Source organism: Mastigoproctus giganteus, chromosome 5 (genome assembly GCF_048544385.1).
Source record: "Mastigoproctus giganteus isolate SK-2022 chromosome 5, ASM4854438v1, whole genome shotgun sequence".
NCBI lineage: Eukaryota > Metazoa > Arthropoda > Arachnida > Uropygi > Thelyphonidae > Mastigoproctus > Mastigoproctus giganteus.
In genome coordinates this window covers 63,125,090-63,144,974 of record NC_143579.1, presented here as the reverse complement: position 1 = coordinate 63,144,974, position 19,885 = coordinate 63,125,090, and the positions used below count along the sequence as shown (strand labels likewise).

Below are 19,885 nucleotides of genomic sequence, written 5' to 3'. Positions count from 1 at the left end.
AATCATTTGGATTCTAAATCAGCATCTTCTACATGTCTCCTCTTATCAGTTAATCATTGAATATTTTAATCTTATCGTAGAACCAACATTTTTTCTCCCTCCTCAATATGGTCTGGAATTGCCATATCCAACTTTTAGAAAACTCTCCTCCCTCGAATATCGGTTTCTTAAATAGACCTTTTTAAAAGCCAACCTTGAGGAAGTCATCTCAAAAACTACAATGACTGAAAGCTTAACTATTCATTTTAATTCGACATGTTAGAGACAGATTTATCCCTGTTCAGTAAACTCTGTAATTCAAGAGTTGATTGTCCTTCTCTTTGGGAAGTAATGTTGTAAACATTCCTTCGAATGCAGCCCTCTCCAAACTAGTAACAAGTGGCGAATCACTATACGTTACGGAGAACAGATGGGATAAAACGCAGGCATTTTTCCACACGGTGGCAGGATTGCAATTATAACCACTGTGTTAGCCGCGAGTGGTTATAATTGCAATCCTGTTTTTCTACTGACTGGCTCAGCTCCTAATGGTGTGTGCGGGAAACGTGGGGTCCCACTAGGGACCCAACGTTTCCCGTACCACACACACACAACCCTGCGGCCAAGTAGCCAGAAGAATAACAGAACACTGCTCAACTCTGTTTTATTTTATTTTATTTTTAACATATAATATACACAACAGGCATGCGCCCAGTTAAAGTGTATAACAGAACAAAGATTGTACAAAACATAAAAATATTTGGTAGAATAATACGCTTTGTACAGAGTATTTTTAGGTCTAACGGCACCAGGGATTTACCCCATCTCCGCATATGTTCTTTGTATCGAGTAGAATACGTTGTCAAGGCCAGAGGTTTAAAAGTGTGTGGGTCATGTGTTGTGTAATATGTTGTGCCCCTTGTTCCTCTGGCGGCTCACAAGCCACCTTGTTTCCCATTTGAATGAAAGTTCATTCAAACGGGAAAAGTCCAATTCTCGGAAATAGAGGATATTCATGACGTCAAATCCAGCCCCATGAAAAATCGCAGAGAGCAGGTTGCTGCAGGAGACATCATCACACACATACGAAACTCATCCGTCAATCAGTGAACCTACTCCAAATAGTTCTGTGAAACTGTTTCTTGTTCACAGCCATATCCAAGTCAAACTTGTTCATGAGTGCCAGTGTTCTTTTGAAGGAGTTCCTGGATATCTCTAATCTATAATTACCGAACTCGACATAAACCATTTTCTCTCTCTCTCTCTCTCTCTCTCTCTCTCTCTCTCTCTCTCTCTCTCTCTCTCTCTCTCTCTCTCCCCCCCCCCTGGCATTTACAGAGGACTGTTTTCTTCACAAGAGCTTTAGTATTGATGGCTCAGTTGTGGCAAACTACCGGTGGCGCCTTAACACTATGTGTTAGCCGGGAGATGTTCTAATTCTCAGAGAAGACATTCTCTCAACATATTGATTGCTTTTTAAGGAGTTGTCATCTTCTAAAGTATATACTTATGATGGATAAGTCTAACATTAGTAATGCTTCGAAAAATGGGAAGTACAGTATAATTGCCTATTTTGGCAATTATACTGTACAGCTGTTAATGACTTTCTTCGAAAAATGTTTTACAAAGTATAAGGATATAATTTTTGTTGCATTCAGAATTTCATTGAAGTCAAGTGTTTCTCATACTCCATCCTTTACCGCCCACCTACAGGAAACATTGTTTTAAATTTTAGTTTTGCTTAGATTTGGGGCCAAGTGAACTAAGAAATTATTGTGTGCATTCTGTTGTTCTACTTATTTTCTGAATGAAAAATTCGATTAAACTGGAAATAAAATAAGGAAAAAAAACACGTGTGCTCTTCTCGGAGACCCACTAACTCGACCACCGTGCGAATGGGGGGAGGGTAAATTTTACTCCGATATGCTCACATAAGGTCAGAGGAATTCATGAGATAGATCAAACATACGAGCATCACCGTATTTAATAGTCATGTTGGCTTGAACCGCAGTCAATTCAAACACACGTGTATGCCTCTACTTTTTTGCTTGACTATTTGGCTAAGGAAGTTCCGTCCTATCTAGTGCCGTGTAGAATAGGAAGAAACTGTCTAGATGCGAGGATTGTAAATAGAGAATAACCTACTTTGCTTAGCCAACTTACCGTGACTAATTTGGCCCATTTTTGACATTATCTGTCTTGTTCTTCGATCAAGATAAGCAGGTCGATGTTATTTAAACTACTGTTTGATAGAGCGGACCATAGTTTGACATTATACAACAGGTGTGGCAATTTTAATTTTATGCGCTTGATTTTGAAGAGCGAAAGTAATTTATGTCGTATTCAATTATAATAGCTTCCGAAGAAAATTTATCTAATTGTTTAACTCTCTGTATATAAGGAAAATCCTAGTTAATATCAGAGGAAGCATTAAATTTATATGTATATTTATAGATGGTAGTAAAAGGCTTATAGTTTTTAAATCCGAAAACGATATGGTTTTTGAGAAATACGTTTCACTCATAAACGTTGTGATGAATTAAAGGGAGTCACTAGAAAGGAATGACCGCGACATGTGCAATATTATGAAGGAAGTGAAATTATCCCATTGTTGTTTATTTTAAAAGATGTTCAGTAAAATGATGGCTAGCCTGCCGTTTATTATCTTACACGTTCCTAATAAAAGATTAATTACGATACACTCAATGTCGGTAAAATTTCTGAAGTTATTTAAACTGGCCAGGAATTTACATGTCGATATATTTTAGAGATATATATGTAAATAATCAAACAGGCTACAAATTGGAAGCGATATAGCTAGAGAAGTATATAAAACTCTGGAGTAGCATTGTAACATATACATTATTTGCAAAAGGAGTAGGCCGATTATTGATGAACCAGTTTGCAGAAAGGCTTTTAAGGTGCCCTGGCCACGTGTACGAACAGTGCATACTCAGCTGAATGAGTCTGAAGAGGTTCTTACAGTCGGTCTCACGAGGCCTGACGTTCCACCTGGTAATTGATATTCATGTTGAACGAGGCCTAAGGAGAGTTGGCCGACCATTATTAGAAGATTGGCAGAGGCAGGATGGTATTCACGTTTGTTCATTTCATTGACTCCCCTTAATGCATTTCATCGTGAACAGTAACTTCAGAGGTGCAGAGATAGCTCCCATCTGAAGTTATCAAATCGACATAGCTGAAATGAAGAATGGAGATAGATTGTCTGAGCACTACTGGATGGTTTGATCTCCCTCTTATGCTTTAAAAGAGCAAGAAGATGCTGAACTACTAATAAACTATTTTAATCTTAGGGCCTCGGGCTCGTTACTCATTACGGCATTGGACTTCCAAAGTGGTAGGACTTTAACTGTGCTGGGAACTTTCCTGTTACTTTAAATGAAAGAACAGTGCATATTGAATAAAGTAGTAGACTTGCTACACTTTTCACAATCTTATGTGTATACTTGAGATGTTTAAATTTAATACAGGTACAACCAACAACGTAGGGAAGAATCTACTTTCCTATTTTTCTTGTTCATTATCACAAGTGAATATCCTTCCTATGTTACTATTCTTGTAGGTGTCTCGAGCAGTCTTGGTATACAGTTTTCCTCCATTGAATTTGCTATTATTGTCCCATCCACCTCTGACGCAAATATTTTTATTTTTTACTGAAGTGAAAAATTGCCGTCATTAGACTACTTTAGATATGGGGCCTGAGTTGTTGGGGAACATTGTTAAAGCCATTATACAATTAACAAGATTGCCTACCACCCGCTGCATATCATTCTATCATTAAACTAATACCCGTTCCCAGGGTCACAGAGAGAATGCAATTATGCTGCATGCCTAAATGCAGAAAAAAATGTCTAAGAAAGATTGTTAGTCATTTTTCCTTAATGTGTAATCGGATAAGTGAGAAATATTTTAACCTTCATGTAATGACTTAAAATTCTCATTCTAAATAATCATCTATTTCTATGCAGAAGGAAACGGAAACGATATAAACAGGATATGTCCAGATATTAGGATCGGAGAAGATGACCTCCCAGGTAAAGAATTTATGTATTATAATATAAATATAATAAAATATAACTGATGATAATAATTAATTGTAATGAAAAATGCTTTGGCTGATAAATTTCAAAAATAAAACAAACAGATTTTTAAACATAATTTCAAACAAAAATACTATGACCCTTATAAGTCTTCTTACTTATACAGGTTTTAAACATTGATAAAGGAGAAAAATCTGAATCGAATATGTATAATCAACATGCACCGACAAGAAGCATCAGTTTTACATGACTCTATCCGTCAGGTGGGAAAGCCTGCACGCACCTAGAATTGCAAAAAAGTGTTTAATCTACATTCTCACCTTACGAGGAAGATAAAGTTGAACAGGAGCAAAGTAACTGCTCATTGAACTTTCTTAACGAGTTTTTGTTTTTCTTAAAAATTTAGCGTTCTCCAGACAACCTGTCAAGATCCAATGACATTGGCATGACGAATCACCCATTGCATCACAAGAAGATACGATATGTGTAAAAGATATGCCTTATACAGTCTGCAAAACTGTTTAACCTAACTCGCACCTGAATATATAAACTGTAAATGAGTCGAGATGTTATCCTGTGGGAGTCAATAAAGAATTATTAATCTGTAAAAAAGTATAGATGTTATCATAATACTCTATACCCTATATTAATCCAAAACTGAACATATATGTGAATCTCCCACAGATAGATGCATTTTAATTGAGCCGTGTCCTCCTTATTTCCAGGCTCTGTAAGGATAAAACTTTGTTGGTTGAATAATAATAATAATTTTTATTTGTTTTATAATAATAATAATAATACCTTGAAGAGGATTAAATGCTGATTCTCTAGCAGAGAAGCATTTTGCACAGATGTGCATAGTGGTTTCTCAATCGAAGTGAGCGAAATTTTTGAGAATTTCTTGGCGTAAGAAAGAAAAAGAAACTTATTTGTGTCACTGCTTGCGTGCGCTCGCACACAATACAAGCACACACAACACACTAGCCAGCGGTAAGCATTTATGTTGCTCATGTTTCATTTGCATCCAAATCATATGTGAAGAGTGCAGGATTGTGGCCAAGTAATAATTTTCTACAAGGACTTGTGCTAATTGGCTACTTCATCATTGTGTCCATAACATCAAATTTATGAATTGGACTCTAATCATAAATATGATTGATGAACCTGCTTCACAAGAATTAGTACCAACCAGATTTCTTCGCCATCTTAAGGATTGATCCTCTAGATCAGTATCACCCAAATATTTTTGGCCTCAGACACCTTGTGGTTTCTAGCTTTACCAGTCAGCCCTCAAATTAATATACAGTATATATTATTGTTCTCAGTAGAAAAACACTCTGATAAAAATAAAAATATTTCTAACTCACCTTCAAAATTTGCCTCTTACGTTTCAAAATATGCAAATTTAAAAATCTATCCGCTTGTCTGTCAGTACGCAGTCCGCTCGATACATAGTCGCATATATCTTGGCTTTCAGAAATTCTAGGGGAAAAAAGGTCTCTCATAACTTACCTTACTATTCAAACTGACTGGTGATCCTTGTACCTTTATTGCTATACAAACTTATTCGTGACGCATATAATAAGGAGAGTCCACCCTCTCGTGTACATTCATGAACTTGTCCTCGGATAGCAGAGGGTTTGCAAACTTCATTTTGTGTTCCACCTGCTCTGTATGATCAGCCTGGTTAGTCCTACTGGTCACACATGTCCATATGCATGATGGGGCGCTGTCACTTAGATCAGTGGATGCATACATAGCAACAAGTACCTTTTTCTCCAAAGTGAATTGCACCATAGTCATCTTCCTCTAGGGATGTTTGCTGATGGAGTGTATACTGTACTGAACCTTGTTTAATTATTCAGCAGAGTTTCACTGAATACCAGGTCAAATTAAAAACAGTAGAAGAAGAAAGCGATCTGGGAGTTACGATACGGACAGATATGAAGTTTTCTGAAGAGTGTAAAAAGGCCGCCTGGAAAGCCCATGGTGTCCTATCAATGATTTATCGAACAATGTCCTGTAGAGATAGAGAGGTCATAATTCCATTGTACAAGGCAATTGTAAGACTGCATTTGAAATACTTTGTTCAAGTATGGAGACCTCATTTGAAAAAAGACATTAAGCTTCTTGAAAGGATCCAGCGAAGGACAATTACAGGGGAAGAAGTTTAGATTGGATTATAGGAAGGTTTATTTTAGCCAGCGATTTGCTGATTGCTGGAACAAGTTGCTTCGCAGGTAGTTGAGGCTGACAGTTTGAAGAAATTCAGAGGTCAACTAGATAGTTACTTGTGTGCGGAGGGAAGCGCATAATTTTTATTTTCTTATCTGCTTTTTTTTTTATTTTTACCGTGTATAGTGTATTTTGTGTCAAACGGCACCAAGGGTTTCCCCCCATCTCCGCATTGCTTTCATTGTAGGCGTACCAGTTCACTGGGAAGGCCAGAGATTTAAAAGTGTATGGATTTTGTAAGTGAAGTATTATGTTTTGGCCGGTGTAGCAAAAGCTTTGGCTTCCTTGCATTATATGGCTAATACTAATCCAAAAACTGTAGCAGATACTATCCTCCCTTTTGTGCGCCAAATGCATATTGTGCATATCAACATTGGTCACTGTTATGCATAGCAAGGGTTGCTATGTATAGTATAATGTTTCGTACAGAAGAAGAAAAAAAGTTTCGCTACGACGACAGTGTGTATCGTGTTTTTTTTTATAATTCCCCTACATGCATAATGATTTCATATGACCCACACTATACTGTAACAGAAGCTTTGCATTCGGTGACATATTCATTAGACAATTTCGAATCAGATTTATTTTCTGAAACGCTCCACAAAAGAATTCACTTAATTCACTCTAAGCAAATTTCGAATCTTTTGTACTCTATTATTTAACTTAAAATGTAATGGCATGTTATTACTTCACAGGTTTCGATCTTATTAGAAAATTTCGGGTGGACGATAGAGAATTTGACTTCCCAGGTGTGAAAAGAGTTCGTGGTTCTAACAGAATGCAGACAGCATACAGGCTGTCGAAGCGTGCCGATTTAACGCTTCCTACGAGGTAAGTGAAATTTTTCGAAAATATCATTGAAATAGTGTAGTGTTGGCTTTAATGATCACAGGAATGAAAATAAAAATTCTCATTTTCATTCCTGTGATCACGACATACGGTCGAAATGCGTTGTCAACTTCGGGAAGAAAAATTGTTTTGCAATTGTTTCGTTAAATTAATTAAATTAATTTTTTACTTGATTTTTTATTTTTAACTGCATTTAAATTGATTTTTAATTATTTTTGAATGTAGTGTAAGTTTTTCGATTTTTAAAATTTTTGTCGTTTTAATTTCTGGAGAGTATCATATTGAGGTAAACTTCTCTTATTCTTTTACAAATATTGATATCAACGTAGAATGTATTGAGCATTAGAGCTCTGGTTCATACTAACAAATACTATATAAACAAAACACACACACACAATGGATACAACATAAACCATTTAAATATCTGTACAGCATAATTTGGATTTTTCAAAACAGTGACAGCTTGTCTAGCAATCTAAGAATATCAGCTTTAAAATGTTAACTACATGCAACTTTTGGATGATATTATATACAACTAGCCAGTTCTCTCAGTCACACCAGTCGAATACAATTTTATTTGTGCTTCCTAATTTAAATATTATTCACATTACGAGTCTCTTCAATCGTCCATGGTAACTGCAACCGAAAGAATGAACTTAGTTCGAGCGTTGAATAGTTTTCCTATAACCAGATGATTGATAATGCATTTCCCAGGTCCTGACTCCTGTAGTTGACTCACAAAATTTATTTAAATCAATTTCCAGCCTGCTATAAAAACAGAGAGTTTTGGCCTGGAAGAATCTTTTTCAAACCTTCAATATAGTTTAGAGTACAGTACTACAAAGAGGTGGGTATGTTCTGTCACTTTCTTTCCTGCCAGTTTATGGCTTCTCAACTGATCTGGTAATGTCAGGAGCGTCATTACTTCCGGAAATCAGTCTAGAAAAAGCCAGGATGTTCCTCACTAAGATGAGCTGCATCCACGGGGTAGTGTTCAAGTTGGTGACCGTGATATAGTGGAGGACTTTCCTGCAATACTGTTTAACGAGTTTTTTCGAAACTGAGTAATTTGCTCTACAGTATTATTATTACTATTATTAGTTTATTAACTCAAAGTTCACCCCCTGTACAGATAGGAGGGTTTACTACATTTTACAGAAATTTCTGTACTACTACAGAAATTTTGAAATATACATTATACACTTTTATACAAATTTTCAGATCTTTACAATATAATTATTGTATTGTAATAATTATTAAATAGATATATATATATATTTACTTAATTTTATTCACTTTTAAATAACATAGATCTTAATAATTGAAGAGTTAAATACACATATTGACTTCTTTATCTTTTCTTCAGCAATTAACATAACAGATTGATTTATTTTTTATTATATTATTGCATTGAATTGTTCACATCGTACAAATTTCTGATAAAAAACTGCCCAATTTTCACAGCAATCCTGGTGATTTAGTCCAGATTTGGTCTATAATTTGGCTTCTGTAGGTTTTATTGACTTCAAACTTTACCGGATCAATGGAGAAGGTGTTGAAGTGTTCAATTGTGTTATATGGGAACATTCCTTTTAGGAGTCCAAGTTTGATAGCTTCATCCTAAGTGGGGGATGGCTTCTATTTCTTCCTCTTGTTAGCGCGATGATATCTTCTATCGATGGGGCATCAATCTGACGAGTTAGCAGCTTGGTGAGTGTTGACAAGCTGACCATCATATTGTAGAGGCGTACATTGGTATTGGCGTATTGCATTATTCTGTGTCTTGAGTTGTGAGTGACGAATTTCTGATTCTCGCAAGCTCGTGTCTCACATCCTATATTGCTAGTAGGTTAGTTTTTACGTTAGACAGTTTGGTGTTCCACGTTAGCAAAGTGGAGTTGGAACATTAAACCGCTGTTCCACATTAATCCTAAGTCAGTTGGCAATTTACTTTCTTAACTGTAGTTCCATGAATTTTATCACTCTATTTTATATTATTCTTCTTATTAATGAAAGCCATCTGCGCGATTTTGTGGATTTAACTATAGGCTTCAAGATATTCTTCGAGCTCCTGAATTTGTGAGTTAGCTTGCCGAGTAATCTCTGCGATTTGGGAATGGTCTTTGGAAATTATGAATATTTCAATATTGTTGGTATGATACATGGAGTTACATTGTTGTTGGAATAATGGCTCCAGAGCCGCAACGAAGAACAAGGCCGACAACACTACCTTGGGACACACTCCGAGTAATGGCCAACTGCATTTATAAGCTTTGGTGTTTAACTCTCAGCTTTTTGTGTTGTAGCACGTTTTGTACTGTTAAGTAAGCTGCCATTAATTCCGAAATAGAATACCGGTATTAATACAAGTGCTGAGACTAAAATATTGTCTTAATTTGCTTTCCCAGATTATGCCAATATGTGCCCTTTCATCAGGGGTATTTCCAGTTCTAAATAGGGTTTCTAGTAGATTCATAGTTCAAGTATAACCGAATGAATGTGAGGAGATCTATGAGAAAAACAATGTTTCACAAGTGGTGGTAATAAAGCCTTCTCAACCAGCTTTAGTAATAAGTACCCTATTGAACTGGGTCTAAAATCACGTGGATCTTTTGATTGTATAATTTTAGGGACTGGTGTCATGTAATGCCAACTCCAGATGGTTGAAATGTTCCCGCCTTTCAGAACTTTCTGATGTATATACCGCAATACTGTGTATGGGCTACTTATTTTAACATTGAAAATCGTGAATTTATCTGGCCCTACGGTTGCTCTGCCGGATAAAATACTAATAGCCTTAATTAAGTTGTCCTTTGTGATGATTATGTTATTTAGGTTGCATCCGAAGTTTCACATCTGGATGTCTTATATATTAAGTTGTATAGCATTTTGTCAGCTGCACTATTGTGTGCGTTGGTGCTTAACGTCTTCTCAGGAGATTTCTCGAAAGAGTACGGAGCCCATTCTCTAAAATTCTGGTATTTCTTTAAATCCTACAGTTTTTCTTATCGACCTTTCTTTTAGAGTTTTCCACTTTGCTTTGTATTACTTCCTGATAACATTGCCTTTTTTGTCTTAGAAAATTAGCTCTCTGTCTTTGGTGAGAAGTGAGAAAGGCCGTATTGGATATAATACGGTCTTTCTCACTTCGATGTCGTTGCCAATTTTGAATGCCTTCTGTTTAATAAAGGCCTGATTGGTCTTTACGTTAAACCAATCTTTTCTCCTGCTGAACATTCTCACATCATTATTCGCACCCTCGTAGCCCGTTTAGAATAATTCTTGCACTAATAAAAATGGCTTCCTTAGCTGTTTTGTTGAATAGCAAGCTCCGGCCATAGGCGCGAAGTCTTCCCAAGATTATCTCCGATTTGATAAACTTCGGATAAAATATTATTTTATTTCAGGCGAGAGTGTCATTTTCTTGTTGGGGGTCGCATTGTACTGACTGATGGTGAATTCACGGATAATGGGATGGTGGTTGGAACTAAATTTTGCAAGATTACAGAAAATTTTGTCTTTGATATCGTGATATAGCATGTCTAAATGTTGGCTTCGTTTATTAATCCTAAGGCATTAAATTTAAATCCAGATATTTTTGTCTCCCTAAATCTTGGCTGCAGTACGTTGATCCTTTGTTACAAGTGTAGCAACATCAGAATTTAACTTAGACACTATCCACCTAAGAAGTGATTTGTGTGGTCAGGCGGTAAGTAGATTTAACAAATTTACATTCTAAAGTCATCTTTGACAAAAGTGCTGCATATGGTCTCAAATTTGCAGATTGGCTTATCCCGGAATGTTAGTCTTAGATATTCGTCTTGGCAGAATATTGATCGCCTTTTCCTCTCTTTTTTTCTATTCTGCCTTTTCCAATAAAGTTATATGCAGCTAGGAGTGGAAGAAAATCAAGCTGTTGATCGCTGGTTAATTATCCTGCATTAGTGTCACTGTATACCGACAAACTGATTTAAGCTAAACTTTATTAAGATAAATAAAATGTATACATAAATTAAATATTAAAACGGATATAAAATAAAAGCGTTAAAATACATAAAGGCATAAAAATAAGTAAAAAGCAATTAAAATAAAATAGTAGCTTTCGGGGCGAGGTGTTCCTTTTTAAGTCTTCTTCTTTATGTATTTTAACAGTTTTATTTTATATCCGTTTTAGTAAGACCTGAGAAAGGGACACCTCGCCCCGAAAGCTACCTATTTTATTTTATATATTATATTTTATTGCTTTTTACTTACATATTTTTACGCCTTTATGTATTTTAACGCTTTTATTTTATATCCGTTTTAGTATTTATTTTATGTATATATTTTATTTATCTTAATAAGGTTTAGTTTAAATCAGTTTGTCGGTCGTTAATAGAAAGCATACAGTGATATGCAACCAGAAGCTCAAGGTCTGTTTTCTAATACCCTGCATTAGGGTGGTTTGTAGGGTATGCATTTTTTAACGAAGCTCCTAATGTTCTGCATATAACAGTTATATAATAATGTCTAAGACATTCCATTGGTCAGGTCAAGAAACCACATCATATAATTTCATCCATTAATTTCAGAATTGTGAATTGCTTGTTTCAGAAAGCTCAGAAAAAAAAAAAAAAAAAAAAGGGTGACTTTGTCCTATGGCTAAACTACGATCGCAAATCTACTATAAAAAAAAAACTAGATTTTGTTGCTTCTAAACTTGACAGATTTAAAGTTAAAATTATTAAAGCGATGTTCCCTGATAATTGGAGGGTATGGGGGATGTATTCACTACCATCACCATCTCCAGTGGCCTCCTCCATCTCTTCGTGAGACTTTTTTTAATCGAGCCATGTTGCCAGCGCCTACAGTAGCTCATGATATACAAAAAATAATTCGACAAGCGAGGTTCTGTGTATTTTTAAAATATTGGCTGCAGTACTACAGTCATTCCGTGAAACGATCATCAAATGATTGGAAGTTAATGGTGGTTACTTTGAGCATATATTACATTAAACAATTAAATGTTTAGTTTTGGATTTGCTTGGATTTAATTCAGTTAGAGCGAGTTTTGATTTTATTATTTTATTCAGTTCTCATTTTTATTATGTTAAGGGTACCAGTTACTCTTCAGTGAGCTTAAAATTTCCCTCTCCTTTCTACGTTTATTACGTTGTCTTGAAAATTCTGTAATGAATCTAGAACCATCGCCATTGTATATACTTGTTTAATGATTTGGTGTACGAAACGTAAGAGCTTTGCAATCTTACAAGTATACAAACAGAGTGAAGTTTCATAATTGTGATTTAGTTTTTGTAATGTCAGTTTGAAAGTTTGCACATTTTCAATCTTTTTTAGGCCCATTAGCATAACACGCTTATTGTCATCTCCGTGTCCGTCTGCCTGTTTATCCGTCCTCATGTAATAACTCGACTCCTAATGGATGAATTTTCATGAAATTTTATATTTGATCATATATTTTTAATCGAACAAATAGAAATCTGACAATTATTATTGTTATTGTTTGCAAACATATTATATAGGTTATCCATATACCATATATTGTACCTGAAGCAGTGGATATTATGTTTGTTGCCATGCGCTGGTTGGAGGAATGAATGGGCTATGTAACGAATGTGCAGAAACGAAATGTTCTCGGTTATAAAAGTGGTTGCATTTAGCTTTTTTTTTTTATTAAAAATTATTATTACTATTTGCTAAAGCTCCTGAAATGTATTTGCATTCCATACATTAGCTAATTTGTTTTTTTATTTCGACAACTTTTTTTTTTTTTTTTTTTCATTTTAGCTTAACTGAACTATATAACTGGACTAAAGTACCTCAGAAGAAAAAAGTTTTTAATAAAATCACCCAGTTTAGTTAGAGATTTTAAAATACATATGTAATCGTTTACCTTACTCCTTTTGTCAGTTTAAATTTTTGAGTAAACATCCACTATCTTTTTATCTAAACGCGTTTAGAAAATTTTGTTAATGTGAAACTTGAAATTAATGTACAGCTAAAACTCGAATTTTCTAGAAAAGTTTTGTATAAAAAAATGCTATGTTATATTTTGATTTTTCTCATAAGTAAAATAGTTGTTCAATTTATGTCTGCCTTACTGAGAAATATTATTTTTAAATCGATTTTCCTCCTTCCCCGGAATATATATATATATACATATATAATAGATTCTAACTGTAATTTGGATAGAAATGAGAAAAAGAAATAATGTAGTTTTAGTAGGAAAAAATGGGGTTTGCAAACAGAATATTTCAATACGAGTCAGAATTTCTTCTACATTTTTTTTTTTTTTTTTTTTTTACTGTAATTGATTTATGGTTATCAACCGAAGTTAGACTGTAATACTTTAAATACAGCTTATGGTACTACAAAACATCCTGAGGGCTACTCCATAGGTTAACGCCACCTGCGACAAAAAAGAATACACACATACTGCAGCTGTCGGCATGATAAAACAAGAAATTCGTCGCTTTTTATGTTAGCTACAACAGTTAATGTGATAAAAAAAAGTACCTTGTAGGGGAGATCCCGAATTGTTTGACTCTGAAAAGTAGAATGATTGCTTTTTTATGATTCCTGTGCCGTTGAAAAGGAGAATTGGTGATGTGACAGGTGATGTGAAGGTTTTGCTCTTCTGCTAAATGTTACAGACAATGACACTTCTTGTAGCTTTATGCCATTTGTAAGAAGGCGAACGTCACCCTTGTCACTATGGTTGTCAACCTGCTATTTCTTCTCCTCCTCCCCCTTAATATCGCACCTGGCTACTTCACAATGTAGCAGCGTGGGAAAAGAATGCTATCTTATTTTAATTAATTTAGTCTAAAAAAAAATTCTTACTTTATTTCAATCAACATATGTAATGTGTTTCAATAGAACTTTAACCGCAAACACAATGGGCGCTGTAGCCGAGTGGTCAGCGTTAGGGTACAACGGTACACGAGTTTGTATTTTCTGTATCTTGCTCGCAAATATACACACTCATGTTGGTCGCTTTTGGACAGAAATCGAATATTTTATAGATGTTTGTAGAGCTACGAATGGTACTGTAAAAACAAGGATAGTAATGCATTTATAATAAACGATGGATTTAGTCAGTTTGAGTTTCACTATTCATCCAGGAAGTATTAGACTCAGATAACTATTCACCAACGACATTTATGAGTTTAGTGGATGTTTCTCTTATATACGTCGTTTGTAAACAGCATGAACAATTGTAGAGTGAAGTAAACAATTTGCATTTGCCCATATGCTGCTTGAAAAAAGATTAAGTAGCCCAGAGGATTGTGGCTTTTCAAAACGCATACGAACGTCATTATCTATTGTGGAATAGGTTGTATTGTTAAAGACACTCGACATTGGGACTTACTTCGTTTAGCGATTTTATCGACTTTATTTCCTCCAAAATATACAGTATGTTTTGGAAGAAGAAATAATTTTAATAATTTCTATTTTTAATAATTTGAAGTATGGAAATTGTAATCTCAACTAAAGAATGGTAAAATGTTCAAGTATTCATCGCTAAAGAATCGAAAATAGAAATATATGACGCACGGGCTCGGTTCGGACTAAGCCCTTGACTATATTTTTCTAGTAACACTTATATCTAGCAAGAGAGCTATTCGAATAGACAAGGGACAAGGTATTCTTGTATTGATTGCGGCCTCCAGGGTTACCCCTATATACGACTGTAGCATCTGTAGGTTATTTATAGCCGGCAACTGTGTGTAAGTGTGTGTGTGTAAGTATATATGTGTGTTATGATGGTTGTTGTTTGCCGGCCCTGGAGTCTTAGCAGCCAAGAGGCAGGGAGCAAGCTACCTGCGTCCCGACTCCCGTCCCTAGCCACGTGGAGGCGCTCCAGGAACTATCTAAATTACACTAAGTGGGATTCCAGCAAGTGGAATCCCATTCGAATAGACAAAAGAAAACTTTAATAAAAAAACTGGTTAGTGCATAAGTCAAAGCAAACTTCAAACTCAACGCAACAAAAGAATATGCAACGCCTGCCGTACCATTAATACATATTACTTCTAAGCTGAAGCAGTCAGTGCACACGCGTTTTTTGTGTAATTAATAAGTCCCTGTAATATCAAGCAGGGAACAGGTGTATTTGTCACTCGATAAGCGAGCCTTATGATGATGCTGTTATTAGAAGATTTAGAAGGCCTGAAAAACAAAAGGATAATGCTCAGTATTTAAAAATGTAGGAAGTCCTGTGTGCATGAGAAATTAACCTGCAAAATAATTACTCCTTTCCTGTACACAACACTGTATAATGTGTTATCACTAATTTTGAGCAAAATACATTACGTCTGCAGTCTAAGAACCTGAAGAGCAATATCTTCACACGGAGTGAAAACATTATTAGTCTCTTTGTTGTAACACCATAAATATGAAAAGCTACGTAAAAGTTTCAACGTGCCCACAATTCAGCAGTTTATATTGTTGCTAACATTTAAGTGAATGCTACTTCCTATTTTTGTTATGTAGAATTGTTACTTTCTTATAATTCATATACGCAATATTCTAACATTGGTATTATTACAAATCCTTTGTGTGAAGGCTTGCAGCCCAGGAGGGCTAAAAACCAATCTCACTGCTGTTCTGTGCCCTGAACGAGAGTATTAGGCTTAGCATCAATGCACACTATTGCACTGAAAGACAAAGTAAGGTTGTGTTTTACTCTCACAGGATTATAGAGCCTCTGGAAACTGAGAGAAATTTATTCTGACTCTGCTAGTCTTCCATTCGTATCTTACTGCTGTCAGCTTTCCGGATTAGGCAATTAGATCGCTCCATGCTAAAACAGTGATCAGACCTATTTCTCTTCTGTGTCTCAAAAATAAGCTGAAAATTAAAAAAATAATTATTTTCGCGTGCAATAGGGAAAAAACTAACTGAAATTAGTAAATAGTCTTTATTGATGTTATAAAAATGTTTCCAATGAAAACTTTGCTGCTATATAATTTTCACACAACTATGATTTTCGCCGCTAGATTTAGCACGTGGACCATAAATCAGATCTGTCCTCAAATAATAAAAAATATATATATATATATTTATAGTAGAAGCTATTTATGGATGGCCTCGTGCCAGTATATGTTCTTATGAGTATTCTTGTCGCTCGTGGTAAGCGTGCCATTGGCTCTCGGTCACTGCTCTAGACAACATTACTAGCAGCCATTACGGAAACTTCCCATTTTTTGCCCACGCTTCATTGCCCTCATGGGTAGCACGTGATTGTAATAACGGTCCGCCCGCACCGGGTGGAAAAGGCCTGAGTTCATTCATAATTTAATTTTCCCAAGATAAAGAACTTCCATCCACCATGCCAAGTTACTCACCTGAGGTGTATAACAAAGAACGGCCAACAGTGGCGCCACTCAATGTGGACCATCTGGTTTTCACATATTCAGAAAACAAAGAAGCTAATTAGCAACTAGTAGGTTATTGAGATTAGACAGTATTATTTCTTACGTTACTAGATGCTTAAAACCTGTAAAACCACGTTTATGATGTTACTGTGGTCTTCCGCGCCATCAACGTATTTACAGATGATTGTGGCAGGCCTTGGCGCGACCATAGTTACCTAGCACGGTGACTGCGGTCACTGTTCTTCTTCATCATGATGAAAGGCTTCTAATGGATCCGAATCCTGTATTATAAACAGCAGGAATTTTTTTTTCTTCATTCTTCACACACACTGTGACCAAGTTACAGTCTGTTTTGGACGAGTGCTACTCTGATTTCCTCGAAATTCGGGTTTTTCATCCAGAAAAACAGGCCAACTTGTTATAGGTTTTTAGGCACATTCAGTGACTTAGACAGGATTGCGCCTTTGGGTTGCACCTTTAGCGATTAGTGTCTGCTGAAATGTTCTCGTCTCACCTATCAACTTTCTCATGAGTAACTGAGAACTGGACTCTTAATAATATATAAACTAACTGTTTAAGTAATTTAGCTGAATGACATGCATAAAAAGTAAAGTGCAGCCATTATCAACCCACTGCAGGATGGAAGCCTCCTCAACAATTCATGTTGAGGGAAATGGACCATAATCTGCCACGCTGGTCCAGTGCGGGTTGGCAGATCAACCGTATTCAGCAGTCAGGGGCTTGAACCCCGGTCTACTCAAAGAGCGTGTGCTACTGCACTCCCGCTCCTATTTGTGTTAAATCAAACATTTCTGTGCGATTTAATTACAGTATCTGTGGCGGTTTTGTTGGATGAAAAACACGCTTTTCTGGAGGAGGGAAGACCAACTAACTCACTCGCCATGTGTGTGGGGGGGGGGGGGGTGGATTTCTCTTTTCTAAAGGACTCGAGTCTAGTTCTTTTCCATTCAGTTTGAAAAGGACCGCAATCATAACTGCTGCGCTGTTTGCGAGGTGATCCTAATAATTATATGGTTACATTGAAAAAAGAAGAAGAAGAAAAAGCTTTGAACACTTCTCTCTTTCTCTTTCTTTTTGTAATATAAATTATACGACAGGAACTATGTTCTTCGTTAATTTACCGTAAATACTATAGCTATGCTTACTTTTCGTTTGTCCACTTTTGGTTTAGAGGTGTGACCAGTGTGTTGTGCAGAAACGCAGTCTTCCATGCAGACTTGTAGGACCCGTTTCCGTTTTCTCTCAATCCAGCGCAATTCCGTATAATTAATTTTCAAGAAATTATAAATCGGATTAGCCTAAAAATGGAACGTGAGTGTCCGTTATCGCAGGATTCCGGACACTCGGCTTCTTTGATCTGAGAACACCTAGGGCTTGACTGCTCATAACAAAAATGAAGGCCAGCTTTGCTTCATTCGTTTTGAAAGAGCGATGAATAACGTGGCGTTGGCGTGCTTTTAATGACCCGTTAAAAACCTTCGGGGTGAACATAAACATGTGCCTGCAAATGTCTGTTTCTCGTATTCAAACCAAACCAGTTACTACATGGGTTCACTGGTAAGTAACACCATTGCCCTGAGGGCGTATTATGACATTAGAGAAACCCTTTGATGCTCCGACCACTTTTTTATTATCCAACCTTGCCTTGCCCATGAAAAAGAATAGCCACTGCATTCAGAAACTGAAAGTTTTGTTTCCTCTGGGAAAATATATTTACATTTATTTAAATATTGCTTCACGACGTGTTTTGTTTAGTTTACTTAACCTCTTCTACATTCGTAAGAGGGAGAGTCATATGAAAGGCTGGTTAACTATATACACACACACATATACACACAATATATATATATATATATTTTTTTTTTTTTTTTTTAATTACGTCTTTCTTATTAATTTCTAGTTATGTTTTATTTTTGTCAGTGTTTTTCCATTACCATTACGTTTTACACGGTCGATTGAATCGACAAAATTTAGGAATCGACTCGATTCCTAAATTTTGTCACTCAAGGCATTGAAGTTAAAACACTTTATTTGCGGCACACCTAAAGAGAGGCATTTTTTTCTTGCAACGCTGAACTCATGTGCGTAGTGTTGCCAGTGTGTCTTCCAGGAAATGTGTGTAACCGATACATCAGGATTTCCCTGATGGATTATGAAATGTATGGATTTCCCTTTGCTGTTCTAACAGATTGCAACAGCAAAGGGGCATTGAGTTTCCTGTATTTGGACTCTTTCGAAAAGCCGGATCTAAATGACTGTGTTTAGATCCGGCTTCTAGACCTGAACAAATACGGTATCACCATTGACTTGTATAAGAGAACTATAACCTCCTTCTCCCTGGGATGCAAAAGTATCAATGATTAACTAATCATTGATAAACACCATGCCCGTCGTTTGTGTCACCTGCTTACGCTACATATTCACTTGCGCGTTTGATTGTATCATAACACCCAAGTCTCTCTCTCTCTCTCTCTCTCTCTCTCTCTCTCTCTCTCTCTCTCTCTCTCTCTCTCTCTCTCTCTCTCTCTCTTTCTCTCTCTCATTTGCATCTTTCAGGCTCCACCCTACTTCGTATAAGTATTAATGTGTTACGTCAATAAACCTGGGAAAAAAAATTCTTAGGATCCCATGCACTGTTATAAAATTTTTTGATGGTGGATGAATACCATTAGGCGCCTCCGTAGCCAGGTGGGTAGGAGCAGCAGCAGCAGTGCGTAGCACATGCTTCTTGATTAGACCTGGGTTCGAGCCCGTGAGCCACCAAATACGGAGGATGCGGAAAGGTCAGGAAATGACCACCGCATATCCCCGGAGCAAAACGGCCTTAGTTGCTAATGCTCCTAAAAAAAAAATAAATAAATAAATAATTATAATAATAAATACCATTAATTTTAATAACGGATTCAAGTGAAGTTGTGTCCTTCATCCGTCAGGAGGTTGTGCTTGACTAATCTGTGCCATCTGGTGTCACAGAATAGTTAATGGCGTGTATTATACAGAATTTTGACATGATAAGATGCGACCTGCATTTTTTTCACGCTGGTGAAGAAGCTATTTCAGGAACATCAATTTGAATCTGCTGACACCATCAATGCAGCTGTTAGAAGATCTGGTGGACTGACCACGACCGGTTATAGCCCTTCGATTGCCTCACGGAAAAACTTATCAACCTTGGTGGGGACACTCGAGTTTTTCTTCCAGCATACAGAAAATCGACCACAGAACACGCAATTTACAGACAGCATATACGGAGTAATATGTCCTTAGTCGCTAATGCTCCAAAAAACTCTATTACAATATTACAACAACCTTGGCGGTGACGTCATTGATTACCGGATAGATGAGATTGTCGTGCCATAT

General features: G+C 36.3%; 1 protein-coding gene across 1 annotated transcript in view; it reads left to right on the top strand.

The window, feature by feature from the left end:
• LOC150085454 (uncharacterized) overlaps positions 1 to 19,885 on the top strand; it is an 860,907-nt gene that overhangs the window by 668,955 nt on the left and 172,067 nt on the right. The window contains exons 6-7 of the mRNA XM_090374571.1: positions 3,969 to 4,034; positions 6,971 to 7,106. Of these exons, the coding sequence (XP_090230697.1) occupies positions 3,969 to 4,034; positions 6,971 to 7,106 (202 nt within the window). The remainder of the gene's footprint in view (positions 1 to 3,968; positions 4,035 to 6,970; positions 7,107 to 19,885) is intronic.